The sequence below is a fragment of the Ceratotherium simum genome, chromosome 17 (assembly GCF_057802395.1).
Source record: "Ceratotherium simum simum isolate JZ-2026a chromosome 17, ASM5780239v1, whole genome shotgun sequence".
NCBI lineage: Eukaryota > Metazoa > Chordata > Mammalia > Perissodactyla > Rhinocerotidae > Ceratotherium > Ceratotherium simum.
The window spans coordinates 47,263,553-47,285,225 of record NC_141916.1 but is presented as its reverse complement, the minus strand read 5'-3'; the positions used below and the strand labels follow the sequence as shown (position 1 = coordinate 47,285,225).

General features: G+C 44.5%; 1 protein-coding gene across 2 annotated transcripts in view; it reads left to right on the top strand.

Annotated features, from left to right (window-relative positions):
• Window positions 1-21,673, top strand: part of FAM234B (family with sequence similarity 234 member B) — a 35,091-nt gene that overhangs the window by 9,282 nt on the left and 4,136 nt on the right. For both annotated transcript variants that reach the window (XM_014791337.2, XM_004435501.3), the window contains exons 2-11: window positions 351-749; window positions 3,590-3,688; window positions 7,360-7,548; window positions 8,620-8,750; window positions 13,397-13,544; window positions 13,898-14,039; window positions 15,083-15,226; window positions 15,403-15,484; window positions 18,293-18,448; window positions 20,846-20,963. In XM_014791337.2, coding sequence (XP_014646823.2) covers window positions 351-749; window positions 3,590-3,688; window positions 7,360-7,548; window positions 8,620-8,750; window positions 13,397-13,544; window positions 13,898-14,039; window positions 15,083-15,226; window positions 15,403-15,484; window positions 18,293-18,448; window positions 20,846-20,963 — 1,608 coding nt within the window. The remainder of the gene's footprint in view (window positions 1-350; window positions 750-3,589; window positions 3,689-7,359; window positions 7,549-8,619; window positions 8,751-13,396; window positions 13,545-13,897; window positions 14,040-15,082; window positions 15,227-15,402; window positions 15,485-18,292; window positions 18,449-20,845; window positions 20,964-21,673) is intronic.

Here is a 21,673-nt window from a genome sequence, read left to right as displayed (position 1 = left end):
GAAGGTTGATATAAGAGCCGTGGTCTTTTTCCTTAGTGAGATTCAAACAAAATAAGAGAGGGTGTTTTTTTTTAAACTAAAAAGGAATTTGAAATTTGCTACTTTCTTTGTTTTCCAGTTTTTTTTACTCATTTGAAAGAAGTAATTTGAGAATACTGATTTTCTTGTTCCCCTCATTCTTTACCCCCCTTTGCTGGCATCTGTTTTACAGGTAGCCACACAGGTCCAGACTTGAAAACCTAGATTTGTTTTGTTTTCTGGGTGCTCCTCGGTGTTTGCAGTTGCCTTGTATTTGGAGAGGGTTTCTCCTTCCTAGTTCTCCTTGACTCTCTGTCTTTCTGTCTTTTCAGGAAAGAAGAGCCCAGACCTAGGGGAGTATGATCCACTCACACAGGCCGACAGTGATGAGAGTGAGGATGATCTTGTGCTTAACTTGCAGCAGAAGAATGGAGGGGTCAAAAATGGGAAGAGTCCTCTGGGAGAAGCACGGGAGCCTGACTCGGATGCCGAGGTTGCAGGGGCTGCACAGCCACGTCTTTCAGAGGTCACCACAGAGGGCTACCCTTCGGACCCCCTTGGGGGCCTGGAGCAGAAGGCAACCTCTTCCATAGTGTCTTATGTGCGCACGTCTCTCTTTCTGCTGACTTTGGTGATCTCAATGATCCTGGTGCTCGTATGTGCTTTCCTGATCCCCTGTCCCCCCAGGGATCTGCACAGCACTTGGAGCCGCCACTTGGGCCCCCAGGGAGGTGAGTTGCAGGATTTTCTGCCCTAATTCTGTAAAATGTGATTACATGTAATCCTGTAAAACTTCTGATTACATTGAAAATTTCCTCCAAGTCTTTAAAAATTCATGTGTGTCATACAGCCTTTTTCCCCCTGTGTGTGGAGGTGGATAGGAGGTCAAGATGTGAAATAAAACAAAAAGGTGGATTGATGCAGCTCTCAAAACTTGGGAAGATCGCTGCTTTATTGTGTTTGTTGGCCTTGGTCTTAATTAGGTGCAGAGAGGACTGAGCATTGGTTTGTTGGGTTCCTGCTATGCAGCCAGCTCTCTATCAGGGAAAGCAAAGCTATAAGAAGGGCTGTTCACAGAGAAAAGTGAGGCTTCAGGCCTGGCCAGACCAGAGGCCAGTGCTCTTACAGGACCCTCAGGCATTCATTGATTATAGAAGCCTGACCTAAATTGAAATTTTACATAATTTCATTTCAAGTACATAAAAGACAGTTGCCTTCTTGCAGCAACTTTTCTGTCTTGCTCCTAATGCTTGAGTGGTGCTACCCAAGTAATTCTAGCTATTTCGTCTCATTTTGGAGCAGGTTTCTTTAAAATAGCTTGTCTGGGTCAGGAATGGGGATTACATCTACACTGGCAGTGCTGAGCATCCTGTCTCCTGTATACTGCATTGGGCTGAAGGGGTTCAGAACACACCACCCCAAAGTATGTCGCTTTGGCATATTGATTATTTTGAGTTAAAGGCACTCGAACAGCAGCAGATGCAGTAAGGGCCGTCTAACCTTCACTTCTTCCTGAAAGCAGGAGATGAAACTTTCATGTGAAAGACGCCTTTCCTGTACCAGGAGGAAAGAAACATTCTTGTCACCAGAGACGGGGAGCCGAGGCCAAGAGAAATCTGTGCAGACAGACCTCTTATCTTCCCGTAGTCTCCTCATATATTTTAGTTATTTTTCCACATTTGTCACTCTTTTTCAACCTAGGATATAAGCACTTAGATCTAGCCACTTCTTTAGGTCTTCATTTTCCTGTGGGGACTCCCATGTACATGTACGATTTTATTAAATGAAATTTGAATGCTTTTCTCTTATTCCTCTGTCTTACTCAGTTCCAGCCAGAAACCCTAAGAGGGTAGGGGAAAGACTTTCCCTCCCCTACAATATTCCCAGACCCCTGTATCGTCTCGATCTAGAAATATTTTCTCCCTGATCTTCGTTGGGTTAGCTTCTGATGAGTTCTCTGTTCTCATCTTTGCTTTCTCTTCAGGCAGAACTGGGTGGATGTGGCTTGTGATACGTTCCTACTCCTTAGAATGTCTCTCTCTCTCTTCCCTACTTTTTTGATTTTTCTGAGTTCTTGTAATATTTATATAGAGTGTAAAGACTAGTAACAGATTGTTGGCGTATCCACCACCCAGTTTAAGAAATAGGACATTATAAAGACCTCTGAAATCCTGTGTCCTTCCTCACCATGTCCTCCTCTGCCCACCAAAGGATTCCACTCTCCTGAGTTTTGTGTCGGTTATTCCTTTACTTTTAAGCTTTACCCCATAAATATGTATCCCTAAACTATATATTCTTTAATTTTGCCTGTTTTTGAATTTTATGTAAATGTAATCCTGTAGTCTTCTGTGACTTGCTGTTTTGTTTAACATATTTAAAAAAATGTTTTTGAGGCTCATCCATATTGATGTACTATAACTAGAGTTTGTTCATTTTCACCACTGTCTAATTTTCTGTGATATGAATATCCCATGATATATTGATCCATTTGATAAGTTGATATATTGATCCTGTTGATAAACATTTAGGTGGCTTTTATTTTTTTAAAACTAGGTGACGCTGCTAAGAAGATTCTTGTACATGTTTCCTGATGCAATGTATAGGAATTTCTCTAGGGCCTAAACCCAGGAGTGAAATTGCTGGGTCATAGAGTGTGTATATGTTCAGTCCCAGTAGTTTATGTTAAATTATTTTCCATAGTGGTTGTACGAGTTTACACTTCCACTATCCAAGTGTGAGTTCTCTCCACATTTGGCAGGCATCCTCTGACTCCACACTGTTGGGGGTGGGGGTGGCACTGCCTCCCTTGTCACTGCTGGGTGGGTGTGGAAGTCCAGGCTCCCTGCTGGGCCTCTGCTGACACCACCGTGGGTGGAGGTAGAGCTGTAGGCTTCCTGTGTGTGTGGAGGGCCTCAGTACTGCTAGATGGGGATGAAGTCTGGGCTCCCCACCTGGCCTTCTCTGACATGACCTAGGTGGGGGGCTAGGTGAGGGGAGGCGGGTGCCTTGTTACAGCGGGGCGAGGGTGGAAATCTAGGCTCTCGCTTGACCTTTGCTGTGAGGGTGGGAGTGGCGCCGCAGTCTTATCTGTGGTGTTCAGTTGGAGTGCAGGAGTTAGTATCTAAAACTTCTCTCTCTTGCTATGCTGTGCCTTTCCTGCTCCTTTGGCCAGGGGAGCCAGCTTTTCTTGGGGCTTTTTTACCTGTGCCTGTTGGCATTGCTGGGTTGCCGGCTTCTGCAGCACCCTGGCTGGGATATATGAGGCCCAAAGAAAACCCTGGGAGTCATCACCTTGTCATTCCTCGGGTCTCGCAGTCCCTAGCTGGTCTGCTTTCTCTCCACCTTCCAGAGTCGTCTTCTGTTTGTTTTGTATATAATGTCCAGGGATTTTAGCTGTACTTAGTGAGAGGAATAGGCAGAATTGTGTCTACTCTATCTTATCTAGGAAACGGAAGTCTGCCTGGTTTTATGGAAGTGCTGGCACCGCTCTGCATCCGTTACCTTTCTAACCTAGAGCAGGGAACTGGTTTGTGGTAACTTGCTAAGGACTTTTTTTTTATGTGTTTATCAGGTGGGGACCTGTCTCCACTGGAATTGGCTGATGTTAATGGAGATGGCCTGCGTGATGTGCTTCTCTCCTTTGTAACTTCCAGGAATGGGAGTGCCGTCGGTAAGAGATGTCTTTTAGAGGCTGAGACAGGAGAAGCTCATTGAGTTGGGGGGCTGCGCGCTAAGAGAAAGCATCAGGGTTGTCTCCTGAGGGGCACTGTAGACAAGGATCTGCAGTGAATAGAGAGTCATCACGGAGCTGGCATACATGGTAAACCTCATCAGAAAGCTCCTGCATGTAAAGACAGCTCATTTCAAGAAATCCTGGAGAGCTCTAGCTGGAAGGACTTTTAGTGGTCACCCAGTCCAGTGAAGAAACGGACATCCAGAGAGGAAGCGACTTGTCCACACACCTGCAGTGAAGAGCATTAGTACTTAGGGTCTTGAATTTTCTCCCCGTTTTCCCTTGCTTCTTAGATTATAATAAATGTTGCCTCTCTCCTACCTTCCCATCCCCGGCAGGAAGCTTTTGTTTATGTTCTAATGTACCTTTACACACATACATCTTGGCAGGGTATTTTCCTTTTACTCCTTCTGTTTACTGCTCTGTCTCTGCTCTCCATCCTGCTATCTGCAGGATGGGAGGCTGGCCTGTATGCATTATGTCAATAGGATCCGTTGCCTGTGGACTTCCAGTTGGGTTTGGCCAATGGCGGGCACAGGCAAGAAACTGGAGGCGAGAAAGAGAGTGAGGAGAGAGTGTTTATTCCCCTGGCTTCCTCCTCACCAAGGTCACCTCAGGCTGGCAACACCCTTGATCATAGTTCACAGTCTCTCTCAAGGTGGTCCTCTTATAGGACTTTCTTTTTCTGGATTCCAGGAATTGCTTCCTCCCCTGTCTCTTATGAGTGGTAACAGTTTTGAGGGACTGTACTATCTCTTGTGGTTCCTTTATACCCTGACCACATCGTTGTAAAGTCTCCTTATTAAACCTTCCACAACTTACCCTAATTGAGTGTGCTGTTTTCTGGAACCCCAATTGATACACATGTCAACTGCAAAAAAAAAAAGTTGCATTTTCAGCATAGGTACATGGGGGCTTCTGGTTTGTCCTGCAACCTCCATTAAAAGGGATTCAAACTGCAGTCTGTAAACTGATACAGAAATTCTAGATTGAGGCTGAGGATGCCCTAGTAACTACTATTTAATCATTCAGGCCCTGGAATAAACATCTAGGTATATTTAAGAGAATTTTAGGCTGCCTGCCTCTCTGAAGTTATTAGAAATACCTTTCTGGGGCTTGTGCAATATGTGGAAGCAATTTGGGCATAGATCTGTTACAGAGAGAACCTCCAGCCAAGAAATTGACTTTTATATGATGTTGAACCTTAATTACATTTTTTCCTGCCTGCGATTCATTAGCCTTTGAAGTAAAAATTTCCTCTATCTGTTTTTAGATTTAGAGATTTTTTTCTTAGTCATTTGGTATTTTGCATGGTTTGCTACATATTAAGACTCATAATGACAAGGTCATGGGTTTGTACTCAATAGGGACTAGCCCGATTTGGCCACAGATTGTAAAAATAACAACATAACTAACATACAGTGCTTCCTATGTGCTATGCACTGTTGTAAGTACATAGCATATATGATGAACGAATTTATCCCTCAGCGCAATCCTGTTAACTAATATTATTATCCCCCATTTGCAGATGGGGAAACTGAGACATAGTGAGATGAAGAAACTTGCCCAACATCCCACAGCTGGTAATTGGTAGAGCTGGGATCCAGATCCTGGCAGGCTGGTTCTGGAGTTCATGCCCTTGCTCCTCATGTCAAACTGCTGTGCCCATAACCCCGGCTGGTGGGTTCAGAGATCTGTTCCACTGAGCATAAGAAGGGTTGTGTTTTTTATTTGTTCGTCTATTTATTCAACAACTGTGTGTTGAATGCCTGCTGTGCACCTTGCATAGAGCTGTGCTGGTTATATTGAGCTAAACAGGATGAGCATGGTTGCTGCCTGAAAGAGTCACGGTCTAGTGCGGAAGGGATAACCCCTCACCACCCGGAAAAAGGTGAGTCAGAGAATTGAAAGGGAGTAAGCAGGGTCCTTTTAAACCTTCCACAACTTACCCTAGGGAGAACAGCACAGTATATTAATCACAGCTTCCCTGGGAAGTCTGGAAGTTAACATCATGACCATGATTTGTCATGTGTGTCACTACTTCTGGCAACAAGGTCTGAAACAGTGAGCCACAGTTTGTCACTTGTTTTTAGGTTGTATATTTAGATAGGAGTACTGAGGAATAAGTACAGTGATGCTCTAAAGCTCACATTTCCTTATCTGTATTGGTTTTTGCTGAAAGTGGAAAGTGTGTGAGATGGGTCAGTATCCCCCTCCTGAAAGTGAATGGCAAGAGAGAAAGTCATTACTCTGATGTGTTAATTAAGTGACATAAAGGGTTATTTATTAAAGAGGTGAGCTGCTCTAATCCTTTACCAGCTGTCCTTGGACCTAGGTATTAAGTTTTGCCAAGTATTCTTTCCTGACTGAAGGCCGAAGCAGCTGATTCCATGGAACTCTAGACCAGGAAGACCTACTGATCATTGCTTAGTGTAATCTTCAGGTTTATTTATTTATTTATTTATTTTTTTGGTGAGGAAGATCAGCCCTGAGCTAACATACATGCCAATCTTCCTCTTTTTGCTGAGGAAGACTGGCCCTGGACTAACATCCGTGCCCATCTTCCTCCACTTTATATGGGACGCCACCACAGCATGGCTTGACAAGCGGTGCGTCAGTGCGCGCCCAGGATCTGAACCCAGGCTGCCAGCAGTGGAGCGTGCACACTTAACCACTGTGCCACGGGGCCGGCCCCTTCAGGTTTTTTTTTTTATTTTTTTGTGAGGAAGATCAGCCCTGAGCTAAGATCCATGCCAATCCTCCTCTTTTTTTGCTGGAAGACCGGCCCTGAGCTAACATCTATTGCCAATCCTCCTCCTTTTTTTTTTTTTTTTTTTTTCCCTGTTTCTCCCCAAAGCCCCAGTAGATAGTTGTATGTCATAGTTGCACATCCTTCCAGTTGCTGTATGTGGGATGCCGCCTCAGCATGGCCGGACAAGCGGTGCGTCAGTGCGCGCCCGGGATCCGAACTTGGGGTGCCAGCAGCAGAGCACACGCACTTAACTGCCAAGCCACGGGGTTTATTTTTAAAAAATATTTTTTTTCTGCTCTCAGGCAGCATTTGCTGGTGATGATTAGAATTTAGGTATTTTATGTGCTCTGCACGTATTCTTGATCAGTGTCACTTTGCTGAGCATACCTTTCCCTCCTGATTTTTTTATTCTCAACAACTACCTTCCCATATTCTTGATTTTGCTCCTATCTTTTCTTCAGCAAGCATTTTGTTGCTATATGTGCTAGGCACTTTGCAAGGCACTGAGGATACAGAAATTAATGTGACAGTCTTTATCCTTAAGGATATCACTCTAGTGGTGGCTGAGGGGACAGACATGGAGACAAGTGTGTTGGAGAGGTGCAGGAGTGAGATGCGTGTAAGGCAGCCTTGTAGAGGCCCACAGTGTCTTGTCTTATATGAGCGACATGTTGAGCAGATGTGACAAATACTCTGTTTTCAGACCTTTTTGCCAGGAATATGGGAGGGAGCTGAATACACAGGTGTGGGTTGCTGCCTTCCCACCATTTGCTTTTGGTTTTCTGGCCTTCTGCTCATCTCTCCCTCCTATCTCCTCTCCCTCCTTTCCTCTCTCGTCTCTCTTGTGTGCTTTTAGGTGTCTCAAGGCCAGCCGCTGTTCTTGTTTGCCTTTCGGGGATGAATGGCAGCACACTGTGGTCTACTCACCTACCCGAGGAGGCCCGAGATGTTACATGTTTGGATCTGATGCCAGGAAGTGTGGCTGAAACCATCTGCCTTGTAACAGGGACACACAAGTTGCTCAGCATATTCAATGCGACATCAGGTACAGATCATTTGCCATGAAAGATCTCTGCTTCAGGGAACCATAGTCTCGGATCAGAACGATCTGGTGGGGAAGGGACCTTTCCACTCTCACGTGGTGGAAAGTCTCATTTACTCCTCTGGAGGGTGGATATTAAGGGAAACAAGAGAAAGGGTTTGGGTAGATTGAGTAATAGGTCTACGGTTCAGCCTGTTTGGTGGTAGGATGGCACTAGCCTGAGTTACCCAAACAGAAACTGCCCTGAGGCCTTTGGTTTCTGAATAGTCTCCTTACTCTCTTCTTTGTGCAAAAGACAGCTGAGCTTTCTCTCTCTGTATTTGACATACATGGGGGCCCTGTATAAACTTGGGCATTAACTACTTAAAAATGTGTCAGTGAAGAAACCAAGGTTTGTTGAGGCATGTTGATTTGGCCTTTTAACTTCTTATTGCATTCAGACACACATGACAAAAGGAATGAAAAAGAATCGACTATAATGTTCCTTACAGAACCACAAGTATACTGCCAGTATGCTTGTTAACACCTTGGACTTGAGTGAAGCTGAATAAATAGCATCCTTCCCAGTTTTAGAGGTTGGAGTTTGGTAGTGAGGTACTTCTGAGTGAAAAAAATTTGAATATGAGTTAACTCTAGAACTGAAGTCATTTTGGAAACCTCCTATGATTTCTTTGCTCATGTGAACATATGGTAGAAGGAGAAAGAGTTGGTCTTCTGGTTGGCTGCCCCTGTATGGTTCCTTAATAATTGGAATAATCTCTAAAAGATCAGTTCCTCAGCCCCAGACATATGGGCTCCTCTTTCTGGGAGAGACTTCAGCACCTCCATTTTATCTAAAAACTCTAGGTGTGAAGTTATTACATGGATTTGTTAGCCAGATACTTGAGGATTTCAGCTCACACTCTCTGCTCCCTTCCTCCCCATTGAGATAAAAACTAAAGGAAAAAAGTAAGTGAGAGCTGCTGCCTGTCCTTCGGCTCATTGGGTTTCTCTTTTCTGGCCTGGGAGCATTGCATCTGCCTTCTCCAGAGGCAGAGGGCCATAATTGTGATCATCTTGTTTGTCCTTCCCTAGGGAAAGCCATTTGGACTTTAAACCCAAACCACTTATCCAATGGTACCCTGGCTGCCCCAGGCGTGGTGCTGCCAGACTTGGATGGAGATGGCGTTAGAGATCTTGTGGTTCTAGCCATTGGAGAATCGCAGGTACGGTCTGTATTAAATGGTCCTTGTTTCTTATAGGGAATCCTTCAACTTTAGTTATCTCAGTTCCTAGTATTGTTATTATAAATGCTGCTTGAAACCTTCTTTTTATGAGGGCTTAGGTTTAAATAAATTCTCTTTGTGAAATTAAATGAATAAATGACCATTATGAACCCATTTTCCCAGTGGTCTCATTATGTTTCCATTGACTGTGGTATAGTGGAGCTTTGGAGCCTGACAGGCCTGTGTTTGAGTGCTTCCTCTACTGCATGTAGCTCTGTGGCCTTGGGCCAGCCCCGGAACCTACACAAGCTGTGGTTTCTTTGTAGTAAAATGAGAATGTTATATCGACTTGCAGGATTGTTTTGAAAGTTAGAGCTAACATATTTAAAGGGCCTAGAGTAGTGCCTAGTTTTTATCATGTGTATGTATTGCTAGTTTTATTATATTATGTGTATTTAACTTTTATTTCAACTGTGAAACAAAAAGAAAGACTAATGGAAAGTTCATAAAATATATATAGAAAAAATTATAAGTTGGACAAGAAATAACAATAACCAAAGAAAGGAGAGTTATAGTTTAGGCCGTGGCAATACAGACTTTGATTGTAGTACAGTGGTCCTTAAATTATGTTCCTCCATTATGCTTTGCTGGAACTCCAGTATAATGGAACTAGTTATTCTCTGCACAGATAAAATAATAGTAGTTTTTTCCCTAAATCATAGGAAAGAATACATTAATGAACAGAATTATCTCAATTTTAGGTTTTTATTCTTAAAGCTTTTCTCGGAGCTTATGTCAAAGTTTCTCTAAGAGTTTTTCTCAAACTTCCCAGTGTGAGTCTGCCAGGAAATGCTTGTGGGCAAAAGAATTGAATAGTTGGCAAAGAACGTTTGTGGAAAAATGTGAATACAGATTATCTTGCCTCATTTGATAGCTTATTTTAATTTTAATAGACCGTGTGTTGCTATTGTGATTTTTATAATGCATTTATGGAGTGGAGTTATAAAATCTGCAAGTAAAATTATTTAGAATAGAATTAAATCTATCAGTATTTTGTGGTTTCCTGCCAAGAGCGTCATAAACTAATTCAGACTGCTCCACCCATCACAAGTTTTGAGGAGCTCTGCTCTGGTACACCAGGCGATACTTGATGTTCATGAGATGAGAGGAAAGAAGATAGACAATGAGGTAAATTTCTGAAGGCTACTCAGTTTTAAGGGTATTTTCTGTGAGTTTTTCTTCAGCTGGCCAGTTGGTCTTGAAGTAGACTGAACGAAAAATTCGGGAACTATTCATATAATTTTTTTTTTAATTTAATTTAATTTTTTTTGTGAGGAAGGCCAGCCCTGAGCTAACGTCCAATGCCAATCCTCCTCTTTTTTTTTCTTTTGCTGAGGAAGACTGGCCCTGGGCTAACATCCGTGCCCATCTTCCTCTACTTTATACGGGATGCCGCCACAGCATGGCTTAACAAGCGGTGCGTCAGTGTGTGCCTGGGATCTGAATCTGCAAACTCCGGGCCGCCGCAGCAGAGTGCACGCACTTAACCGCTTGCGCCACTGGGCCGGCCCCACGCATAATTTTTTTTTTATTGAGGTAACATTGGTTTTTAACATTATATAAATTTCAGGTGTACATCATTGTATTTTGACTTCTGTATAGACTTGTGACAACATGGATGGGCCTCGAGGGTATTATGCTGAGCGAAATAAGTCAAACAGAGAGAGACAAATCATGTGATTTCACTCACATAATCTTTTTCTTTTTTTTTTTTTTTTTGGTGAGGAGATCAGCCCTGTGCTAACATCCGCCAATCCTCCTCTTTTTTTGCTGAGGAAGACGGCCCTGGGCTAACATCTGTGCCCATCTTCCTCCACTTTATATGGGACGCCGCCACAGCATGGCTTGCCAAGCAGTGCGTCGGTGCCCGCCCGGGATCCGAACCAGCGAACCCCGGGCCGCTGCAGCGGAGCGCGCGCACTTAACCGCTTGCGCCACCGGGCCGGCCCCACATAATCTTTTTTATCCCAGTCACTGTGAATAAAGAGACCGAGGTCTAGGGAAAATTTCAATGATTACATCCATCAGGGAGTGATTCTCCGAAGATCCCAAAGTAGAAAGTGTGGGCAGTTTCTTTTTAATGGAATTATGGTTAGCACAGACATAGCAAGATACTGAACAAGTTTATGTATCCTGAACACTTTTAAAAATCTTAGTCTTAATACCCCAGCTGGCTTCTTCTTAGGCAGCAGTGGTTGATGGGATAGAAGCTCAGGCCTTTAGGGACCCTCTGTAGGGAGGAGGCCTCTATAAGAAGAATTGGCTTCTTGCTGACTTCTACTCTGTGTCTTTTTTTTTGTCTCTACCAAAAAACAAAAAAAAAGTGTATCACCCAACTTGCCTTATAGAATTTGCTCATTTACGCAATAGTGTACAGATATGGAATAGTCTCCATTCTGCCTGAAAAGTGATAGACAGTACTAGAAGAATCTTGGAGAAGCGATGGTTTAGAGCAGTAGCTTTATGTTTATACATCTTTGGACCTGAGGAACCTGTTTACTCTGAGCTACAGATATGGTAGGCGCTCTCTTCACAAGGAATGAAACATCTTAGGTCTATGACTTAGAGTGATTGCATTCTTAGCTCTGGGTTAAGAGTGAGGTGGGCCTGGGAGAACTAGACCTGGTTTGGGGTTAGAGAACTTATCTGGTCTAGAACATTAGTGGGAAGGGACCTCAAGAGCCATGTGGTAACCCTTTCACACCATGCAATAATCTCTGATACAGTATTCCAGACACATTGGCACCCACACACTCCTTGAGTGCTCAGGCTGATGGGAATATCACTAATTTGTGAGACACTTCATTTCATTTTTGGTCAGCTCTAGAAAATTCTGTCATATTGGTGAGAAATCTGCTTTCTCATAGCTTCCATTCATTGTGCCAGCCTCAGCCCAATAGAGCTACTCTGAATGAATCTAATCCTCTTTCTACATGAAAGCCCTTTAGCCGTTAGCCTGGTCCCTCCAAGCCTGCTGCTCTCAAGGCTAAATATCCCCAATTCCTCATACCGTTCCTCATGCAACATGAAGGCCAGACCCCTCTCTTTCTTGATTTCTTTGCCTTTGTCCTCCAGTTTGTCCATATCCCTTTTATTTATTTATTTTTAAAGATTTTATTTATTTATTTATTTTTCCCCCCAAAGTCCCAGTAGACAGTTGTATGCCATAAGCTGCATATCCTTCTAGTTGCTGCATGTGGGACGCGGCCCCAGCATGGCCGGAGAAGCGGTGCGTCAGTGTGCGCCCGGGATCCGAACCCGGGCCGCCAGCAGTGGAGCACGCGCACTTAACCGCCAAGCCACGGGGCCGGCCCCTGTCCATATCCCTTTTAAAATGTGGTACCCATATCTGAAAACTCTATTTTATTTGTAATTTAACCAGTTATATCAACATAAGGAAATTGTTACTTCTTTTCATATAGACTCTGTATTTCTATAAATGCAGCCAAAGATTATGATAGCCTTTCTAAGATTCAGTTTTTGCTTATAATCAGTTAAAACACCCACATCTTTTAATTAATCAATTAGTTAATGGCCCAATTTCTTCTTCCAGATTTTGATCCATCCTCTAGCCTAAGACATTTTTGAATTTTGAGTTTGTCATACAGCATATTAGTTCTCTCTCTCAGCTTTGTGAAAAGCTTGAGTTCTATTCATTCTAGTCTTTGATAAGAATGATTATAGGAATGGGATAATAGCAGAGTGCTGTGACATTCCACTAAAAACCCCCTTCTGGATTGGCATGGACTCTTTCTCTGGGTACACTGAAAACCACATCTCTTTATCTTATCCATAAGAATTCATAATGATAAATTTTATCAAAATCTTTCCTGAAGTCAAGATATTAGTACAGTCCTTATATTTCCCAACTGGCGACTCTATTCCCAAAAGAAAATCTTCTAGAGCAGGAGTTGGCAACTATGGCCTGTAGGCCAGATTTGGCCCACTGCTTGTTTTTGTAAATAAAGTTTTATTGGGACACAGTCATGCCTATTTCATTTATGTATCATCTATGGCTGCTTTCATGCTATAGTGGCAGAATAGAGTAGTTACTACAGAAACCATCTGGCCTACAAAACCTAAACTATTTACCATCTGGCCCTTCACAGAATACGTTTGCCGATCTCTGCTTGAGAATAAGGTTGAATAAGGTTGATAGTGGTGAGGCCAGACATGGATGCTGTGATGGGAGAGCACTGCCTGCATTGGTCTCCTTGGGACCAAATATTACTGGGGATTTCTAGGTATGAGAGTAGAGGCCCGGGGGTCAGCTGTCCTATATTTAGCTCTAAGCTAGAATTCTGTGCCTCAGGTGACTGTTCATCAGCAACAGCTGTGTTTCAGAAAAGTTGCCCAAGCTGCCATCAAGATGCCCTTTGCATGAATCTAACAAGGAAGTGGGACCTTTGCCTCACTTTCTTACTTCCAGGGAACTAAGTGAAGCAGGTTTGGCTTTGTGCTTTCCAACTTTGGGACGTGTTTCTGAACCTTTAGCTAATGAGGAAGCAGTGACTATCTGGAAAAACTGTTCGATTAGGAAAAGATAGGGCTTCTATTGATTTGACCCCCTTCTTTCACTTCTTCAGCTAGATCTGTGCTTTCTGCTGGTGTCTGGCCGAACGGGGCGTCCAGTGGGCCGACCTGTGAAGTACAACATCGTGGGAGTGGGGAATCTGATTGGTCCTCAGGCTTACATCACCGCCAGCGGGGCTGTCTACATCCTGTTTGGCTTTGGTGAGAAGCAAGGCTTGTTTTTGCTGCTGTTCCCCATTGGGGTCTGTGATTAGGCCTCCTGTGTGAGACAGGGTAGAGGCTCAGGAATTGCTGACACCGGCCCTCTCGTCACCTCCTGCTGCAGGAGCCTCTCACTCTCTCCCACCTATTGCTTTACCTGCTGCCTTCTCCAAAGAGAGGACTCTTTGTCCAGCATCCACTTAATCACTTCCCCATTCACTCCATGTTGGAGCAGTCTGGGCGGACTATATTAGATGCATCTGATCAGGCTCTGTGTCTCTTACTCAGATCCTCACCCTGGGAGAGTTCTATTAAATTCAACTTCTCGATCTTGGTTCTTCCTGTGGTGCTAGGAAATATCCAAGCTGTCGCCCTGAGGGACATCTTTGTTCAGGCCCAGAATCGAGACAGCTCGCCACCCTCTCTGCAGATAGAAGAGCCAGAATGGGAGAAGCGAAGATCCGTCAACCTGTCTGAGCTCATTGACATTTACAGGTGGGGCAGGTGTTTGACCTCATCACAGTGAGAATTCCTGAGATCTCAGGTGCCGTGGAGTCTCTAAGTTTGGTTGGGCTGGTGAATGTGTGGGCAGAGGTTTGGGGGAAACAGTGCTAGCCTTAATATGCCATCTTCTGATCTGGTTAATGTGAGTGAGGAATTTTCTTCTCTTGGTAACGTAATGTGTTGATATCTATGTGTTGGTGACCATGGCATGTGATCACCTTGCACGTAGTGTGCAAGGACAAGTATTTGTCTAGGGTTCTGGGTCAGGGTGGGGCAGGGTGAAGCTGGGGAACCTTCAGGTAGGGAGATAGACTTTTTAAAAATAATTGTTTGTAAAACTCTGCAGAAGTGTCTGCCCTACTGTTCTCCTGTATTTTTCTCTTAGTTGAAGAATCATTTTGGCAGAAGCAAGGATAGCATCCATGAAATCTTATTTTTTATTCTTGTTTATTTCTTAACTAAAAGCATGTCGTTTGTCGTATGCAGTGGATTTTACTCATTTAACTCCAGTCCTGAGTAATAATTGTCTTCATTCTTTTCTACCAGAAGTTTCAAATCATTTTCTAGCATTTTCTTAGGCAATCTAATATTATTTCAGTGAATTTGGCAGATATTAAATAGAATGGTCCCAGTTGTACAGAGAAGGAAATAGTTCAATGAAGGGTCTACCATGAGTTACTGTCCAGGCTTAGTGACAGTTTCAAGCTCCTGTCCAGATCTCCGTCTGCCTTCCCTGCCGTTCTCCTTGGCTCTGTTTTCTTCCCCAGAGTATCAAACATGAGAGATGTGGCTCTGTGGCATTTCTCCTGGGGTTTCCTTTTGAACTTGAGTGAATTTTCTGGGGATCTTGGTTTCTAAAGGTCAAGAAAATGAGATTCAACTGGAATGACAGAGTGCCTCACTTGATAAGATGATGGTGGGAAATGAATTCAAGAGTATATACAAACATGTACACTGAGAGAAAAAGCCAAAGTAAGTGGGTCAGGAATCCTATCCAAGCCAGAGACTAACTGTTGGGGTCTTGTTTAATTCAGTGATGGTGTTGAGCTACTCCAGACGGTGAAGGCACCAGACTCCAACTCCAGCAACCTCCTGATCACCACCAGACATGGCCTCATCCTGCTTCGGGGGCAAAATCTCACACCTTACTGGACACTGAGCCTTCAAGGCCTGCGCAGGTTTGCAGTGTGCTCCTTGTAACGTTTGCTGTAGTGATCCACTTTCCCACGGTTAAAAATTGCCCAGAGCACTTGCTTGATATCTGGAGCCAATGCTAGACAAGGGAGGGAAGGAGATCCTGGTTTTCCTATTTTTCTTATTCACTGTTGATTGCTTACTTTGTTCTCACTTGCAGCCAGCCTACTCCTGGGTATTTCACTGACGATGAAACATTAGACTTCCTTCTGCAGATAGAGGATGGAGTTGGGATGAGAAAGGTAAAACATTGGGACTCAAATCAATCAAAACATATATAAAGTATATATTTTGGGTCCAGCCCTGTGCTAGGCGTTGTGAGAAATAAAAAGAACCTAGGGGCTGGCCCCGTGGCATAGTGGTTAAATTTGGCACATTCTGCTTCATCAGCTGGGGTTTACAGGTTCGGATCCTGGATGCAGACCTATACCAGCCATGTTAGCCGTGCTATGGTGGTGACCCACATATAAAGTAGAGGAAGACTGGCTCAGATATTAGTTTAGGGCTAATCTTCTTCAAGCAAAAAATGAGGAAGATTGGCAACAGATGTTAGCTCAGGGCTAATCTTCCTCAGCAAAAAAAAAAAAAAAAAAAAAAAAATTAAAAATGAACCTAAAATATGGTCCCTTTCTTCAAAGAACTCAAAGTCTGGCTGAGTGGAGAAAATGAAAACTCACAGTTCAGTGTTGAAATCTATAGCACTGGACACTTTTTCTAGCTAGCCTCCTTCCTGTGCAGGAGTTCCTTCTTCTGGATTCTTAACTTACAGTTAGGCGGTAGGAACCTTCTGAAGTGTCTTGGTGGGGAAAGGCAGGTATAAATAAGTTTAATACTTCAATACATATATTCCTAAGATTTCAGAGAAGGTGGGATTCTGGGGTGGCTGGGTTGTTATGGAGGACTTAATGAAGGAGGGAAAGATGAGCAGGGCCTTGAAAGTGGAATTGTGTTTCTGTGAGGAGGGGTGGAGGGAGAGGCATGCCAGGTTGGGAACACCAAGACCAGAGGCCCAGACACAGGATGGTATGGCTTGTTCCAAGGACACTGAATAGGTCTTTCTGGTTTTACGTGAGGTTGCGTATTGTGAGGATATAATGATTGGATAGACAATTTTCATTCCTTTAACATTACAGGCGGAATTAGAGTTTTAAAATTTCTTTTTATAATTGACCTAGCTTTTTGGTGAATCTTTGCTGTAAAATGTGTATTTATATATTGCACACTGTTCCCTGAGAGCGAATTCAACAAACACTTAATCATCACCTCTGATGTGTGCCAAGTTCTGTGCTAGATGTACAGATGATGTCTATGGATACGTAATGTTAATGAAGATAAGGCCACTGTCTTGTGTAGCTCCTAGTCATTGGGGTGCCTGTTCGCACACAGCTCTACCCCATCGTAGTAAGTGCTGTAATGGAGGTTCACACATGCGATGGGGATGTGGGGAGCAGATAGAGTGAAGGGAGTCAAGACATGCTTCATGTTGGTTGAGGTTGGTTGTGCAGAATCATGAGAGCAGAGAAGAGGTTTGCTGGATGGATAGATAAGGATGGGCTGAGGGGCGTTTCCGCCAGAGAGATCAGAATGAAGTCAGCTGATGGAGGGCCCTGAAAGCAAGGCTGCAGAATTTGGATGAGGTATGGGAAGCAGGAGGGTTATTGGTCATGAGCAGAGGACAGAGCCGATGATACAAGTGTCACTTCACGGAGAGTCTTCAGCAGTGCTAGACAGGAAAGAAGCAATGTCTGATTGTATTTCAAAGGAAACTCAGATAGAGACTGCAATTTTCATTGGCATTCCTAGCAGGATAAAGGGAGAAAGGTATAGTGTATAGGTTGGTTAAGAGCTGAGATGCTGAGGGTTCAGACCTGGATTTTAATCCTGGCTCCACTACTTATTGGTGACCTCGGTCAAATTACATTATCTCACCTAGCTACAGTTTCTGCATGTATAAAACAGGCGTAATAATACTGCCTACCTTCATAGGGTTATTGTGGCAATTAAATGAAATAATGTGTGGGGCTGGATAAAATTTTTTAGTGCAGTGTCTCTAGACTTCTTGTCTCCCCAAGACTACCTACCAAAGAGAATCTTGAACTTCTAGCCTGTTTGCCCCCTCTGCTTGCTCAGAGGAGTTTGTCTGTCCAGGTGGTTCCAAGACCTTTTGTGAGGCAGAGTCTGAGCATGGGCAGAGAAGGGCGGGACCGAGAGAGTGGAAGAATAGGGACGTGACTGTCGAAAGAGATGCAGTCCTTCCACTTATTGAAGAACAGAGACACTGAGGAGAGAAGCTGAAAGACACTGGGGCTGGAGGTACACGGGGGAGCTTCTTGGGGATTTTGGCAAATGAGAGGCTCTAGAACTGTGAGGTGTGAGGTATTTGGGGTGAGAAGGAGATATAAGTGCTGCCAGGGATTATGAATTCAGTCCCCTTAATTATCCTTTGAGAGATACAAGCAAGGAGTGAATTTTCTCATTTATTTTTTTGTCTGTTTTGACCATGCTCTTTTAAATTTGAGACTACCCTAGGGCTGAGCTGTGTATGCCATGATATCAGTAGAGTCAAACACACAAAGCTTTTAGCATGGGGCATAGGACACAGTGTTCACTGAGTCCTTGTTCCCCGAGTGGGTGCTGCGGTCGTGGGAGGGAAGGAGCGGAAATGAGGTGCTGCTCTTGGCACCTGGTTTCAGCACCACCCCTTCAGAGTGGCTGCTGTCTCTGTCTGTAAACACGGAGCAGCCTCAGCCACTTCCTGTCTCTGAGCCTCCATTTTCTTATCCGTAAAATGAGCGGTAGACTTATTCCCACTCGAGAGTTCTACAGTCCTTTAAACTCTGCGGAATGGGAACCAGGGCTGCAGACAGTTGAGTCCCGGTCCCTAGTTGGCATGTAATGCTCTCTGAACAGCCAATTTGTTCACATACAATAAGCTCAACCTGTTAGTATATGTATTATTTGAATGTCTATGGGGTTCTGTTTGTGTGTGTGTTTTCTTGGCCTTCTGCCTTTCTGAGGATGGGCCGTACTCACTGTCTTCTCTTCTGCAGATGGTGGTGGTGGATGGGGACTCTGGCTCTGTTACTTGGAGTTACAGTGCTCCGTGTCACATGAAGGAAACACCAACCACCTCAGCGGTTACTTCAGACCAGAAGTCTGTCTTCCTCTTCTGGGCTGAAGGGCTGTCAGCTGCATCTCCCAATTCCGTGAGTGAGCCTGGGAGGGTCCCGTTGTCACTTTGTCAGATGGCAGCTGCCCTGCAGGGCTGATTCGGTCTGGAGGTATTATTAGACCAGCCACGTTCCCGAGTGGTTATGGGTAGAACAAAACAGTGGGCAAAACGGGAACCTGCTTCCTCCTGAGCTGTGCTCCCCGCCTTTGCCTTTCAGCCAAGCAACGTGAAGGCTGATAACAGCCCCTGGCTACCGGCTACTGACAGTGGGAGGCTAGATAAAAGAGAAGAAGTCTTCTCAAGACACTGGGTCCAAATTCACAGATGGTTCCCATATTTGCTATGGTTGTTGAAGAGAAATAATTATGACTGGTCTGGAATGGGCAGGGAGGCTGGGCTTTGAGGTGAATAAACTGAGACTGCAGAAACAGGTGTAGGGGGCAGGGATGGCACAGCAGGTGGAGAAGGACATTGACTAGGCTGAAGTTCAAAGTTCACCTCAGGGAATTATGGGAGAGAAGGTCCGATACATAGAAGGCAAATTTTAGAAAGTCTTAAATACCATCCTGCAATATTTTAATGGATTGATGAGGTGGGGGGCCACCTGTGACAGGTGCCTGGGAGTTTTCAGTAAGATCCACCCTGATTGAGTTCAATTAAATACATCTTGACCAGCACCTGCTACGTGCCAGGCCCCGTGTTCTCTGTAGGGCCCTAAGGATGAACCGGAAACAGTGCTGGCCCTCCGGAGGAGAAGATGGATGGTCCTCGGATGATGGGGGGAGCCCGAAGGAAGAAGAGTCCTGAACTCATGCACTGTGTGCTCTTGGACAAGTCACTTCATGATTCTGAGCCACATGCTGTTTATCCATTGATGAAGATGCTAATGTATTCCCTCATTTTGAGGATCAGATTTGCTTAAAATCTAGATTATAGTCCTCGCTCTGCTATGCCCTCACATGTGACCATGAGCAATTTATCTAACATTTTAGCTTCCTGGTTTCCTCATTTGATATGGGACCAGCTGACTCTCAAATGTAAGCATCTATAAATGGCCACAAGACAAAGGCGTGTTAGAAATCCTCTAATAGAGCTACAGATAGGAAGTTTAGACGGAGGCACAAAAGGAGAGTGATATTAATTTTGTCTAGGGTGATGAGGGAGCTTTTCATGAAAGAGGTGGCAGTCAGGTTGGGGACCCAAGGACGAGAAGTGTTTTAAAATGTGGAAATGGGCTAGAGAGGATGGTTAGACAGTCAAAGGGGGAAATAAGATTGGCAGAGGTTAGAACAAAGTGAAGCATGTGCTTAGGCAATACTTAGACATTCTTGAAGAGTGGGGTGGGCAGGTAAATAACTGTAGGAGAAGGCTAGAAAAGGCAGATTTGGGTTAAATGATGTAAGACCTTCGTTCCCAGGCTAAGGAATTTGGGCTCCATCCTGTAGGCATCAAGGAAGAAATTTGGCTGTTTTCTCGTCTTGGTAGCTGAGCCAGAGATCTGTCCCATCACGCCTGGGATCCTCAGGGTGTGTGGAAAAGGCCGACTTCTGCCTTGTGGGCACATGGCGGGAGAGCGGCTGCAAGCTTCCCGCCCACGTTGCTCCTCGCTTAGTGAACGTCCTCCCATGCTAACAACGTGGGAGGAAGCAGGGGTGACATTCATCCCTTGAGATTCCATTGCCTCCAGTAGGGGAACCCCAGGATGGTCCCAGGGAAGGGAAGATACTCAGGAGCTCAGTAGAGCAGCCATTTACTAACCTGTACACAATATTTCTGTGTACAACTGCACACACACGTGCCAGATATCATCCCTGCACAGAGTCCTGCTGGTAAAGGAAGTTCCAAGGTGCATTTCTTCTGCTGTGGGGACTTGGGAGACTGACACTCAGGCCTTGGATTTTTTGTTTTATAATTAATGACTTGCTTCTGTCTGGTCAATGTTCTGTTTATGTTGAGAACTGATAAGATTTTTGTGATTTTTTAGCTTGATACTTGCTGTTGGCTTTAATATCCAGTGAGAGGAAATGTCTTTGGCTCACTGTGTTTTTCTACATAGATTTTGTCTTTACAAAGCCCCACCTACTGCAGGGGATGAACCAGTATTCTAGTACTCCTGTAGGCAGGAGACTGGGAGGTCCCTACATTAAACTTCTCTCCTGGGGCATGCACATTTCCTTTCTTCTTTCTTTTTTTCTTATAAGGGAGAAGCATTTTCTAGCTATGGTGGTTTGAAGAAGTTAGTGATTAGTCAGTGTTTTGAGCTCTTTGAAATATGTCTCTTGTGTATGGGAGTTTCCCTCAAACACATCAGTCTTAGCATCTGAGAGGAGTGAGTAATCACCACTGTCCCCTCTGCCTTTTTCCTCAGAGGACCGTCATTTGTGGGAATGTAGAGTTACCTTTGCTCTTCTTGTTTGCTTCTCATTGTCAGGATGTCATCCCAGGAACTGAGCCCCCCAGCCTTAACCACCTTTACCTCCTGCATCCAGCATTCCCCTCGATTCTTCTGGATCTGGCCAATGCCACAGGCACAGTGACGGCTTCAGAGGGTAAGTCCCAGTGACGGTGGGGGTCTGTGCACACAGATGAGGGGAGAGGATGTGCTGGCTGTGTGCGAGGATACCGCTGTGCCACCAAGGGAAGGATGTGTGCGTTCAAGCTGCAGCAGGAGGTGTGTACTGAGCTGCTCTCAGCATTTTCCCTGGTGTCCCTGGTGGCCGAGGCCATTGCTGGAGTGCTCCCTCTGGGAGGAGCTCCCTCACACGGTGAGGACCCACAGCCTCTCAATATGCTGAAAGCTGAGGGGAAAGTGTGTTCCATTCCCAAAGGGTTCTCAGGTGGTAATGATTGATGCAGCCACTCACTCAGCAGGCATTTATTGAGCATCAGCTATACGCCAGGCACTGCACCAGGGGCTGGGAATACAAGTAAGACTAGTTTCTTCACCCTCTAGGAGCTTAGGACTTGGAATTAACTGCGAGCGATATGATGGAGGTATAGTGTTTCCTCGGGGCATTAGTTTAGGATCAATGGAGACTCTCTCTGGACTAGTAAAAGTAAACATGCCCATTGCATAGGAATTGGAGCCAGAAGAAAAATCAAAAGGAAAAAGAAAAATTGCTAATCTGACCGCTTATCACCACTGTTAACATGTTGGAATTATTCTACTTTATATCTGTATCTAAATAATATATAGCAAAACTGGGATCATGTATTAGGGATCCTTAATTCAGGAAAGAAACCAAAGTTCTGGAAACTC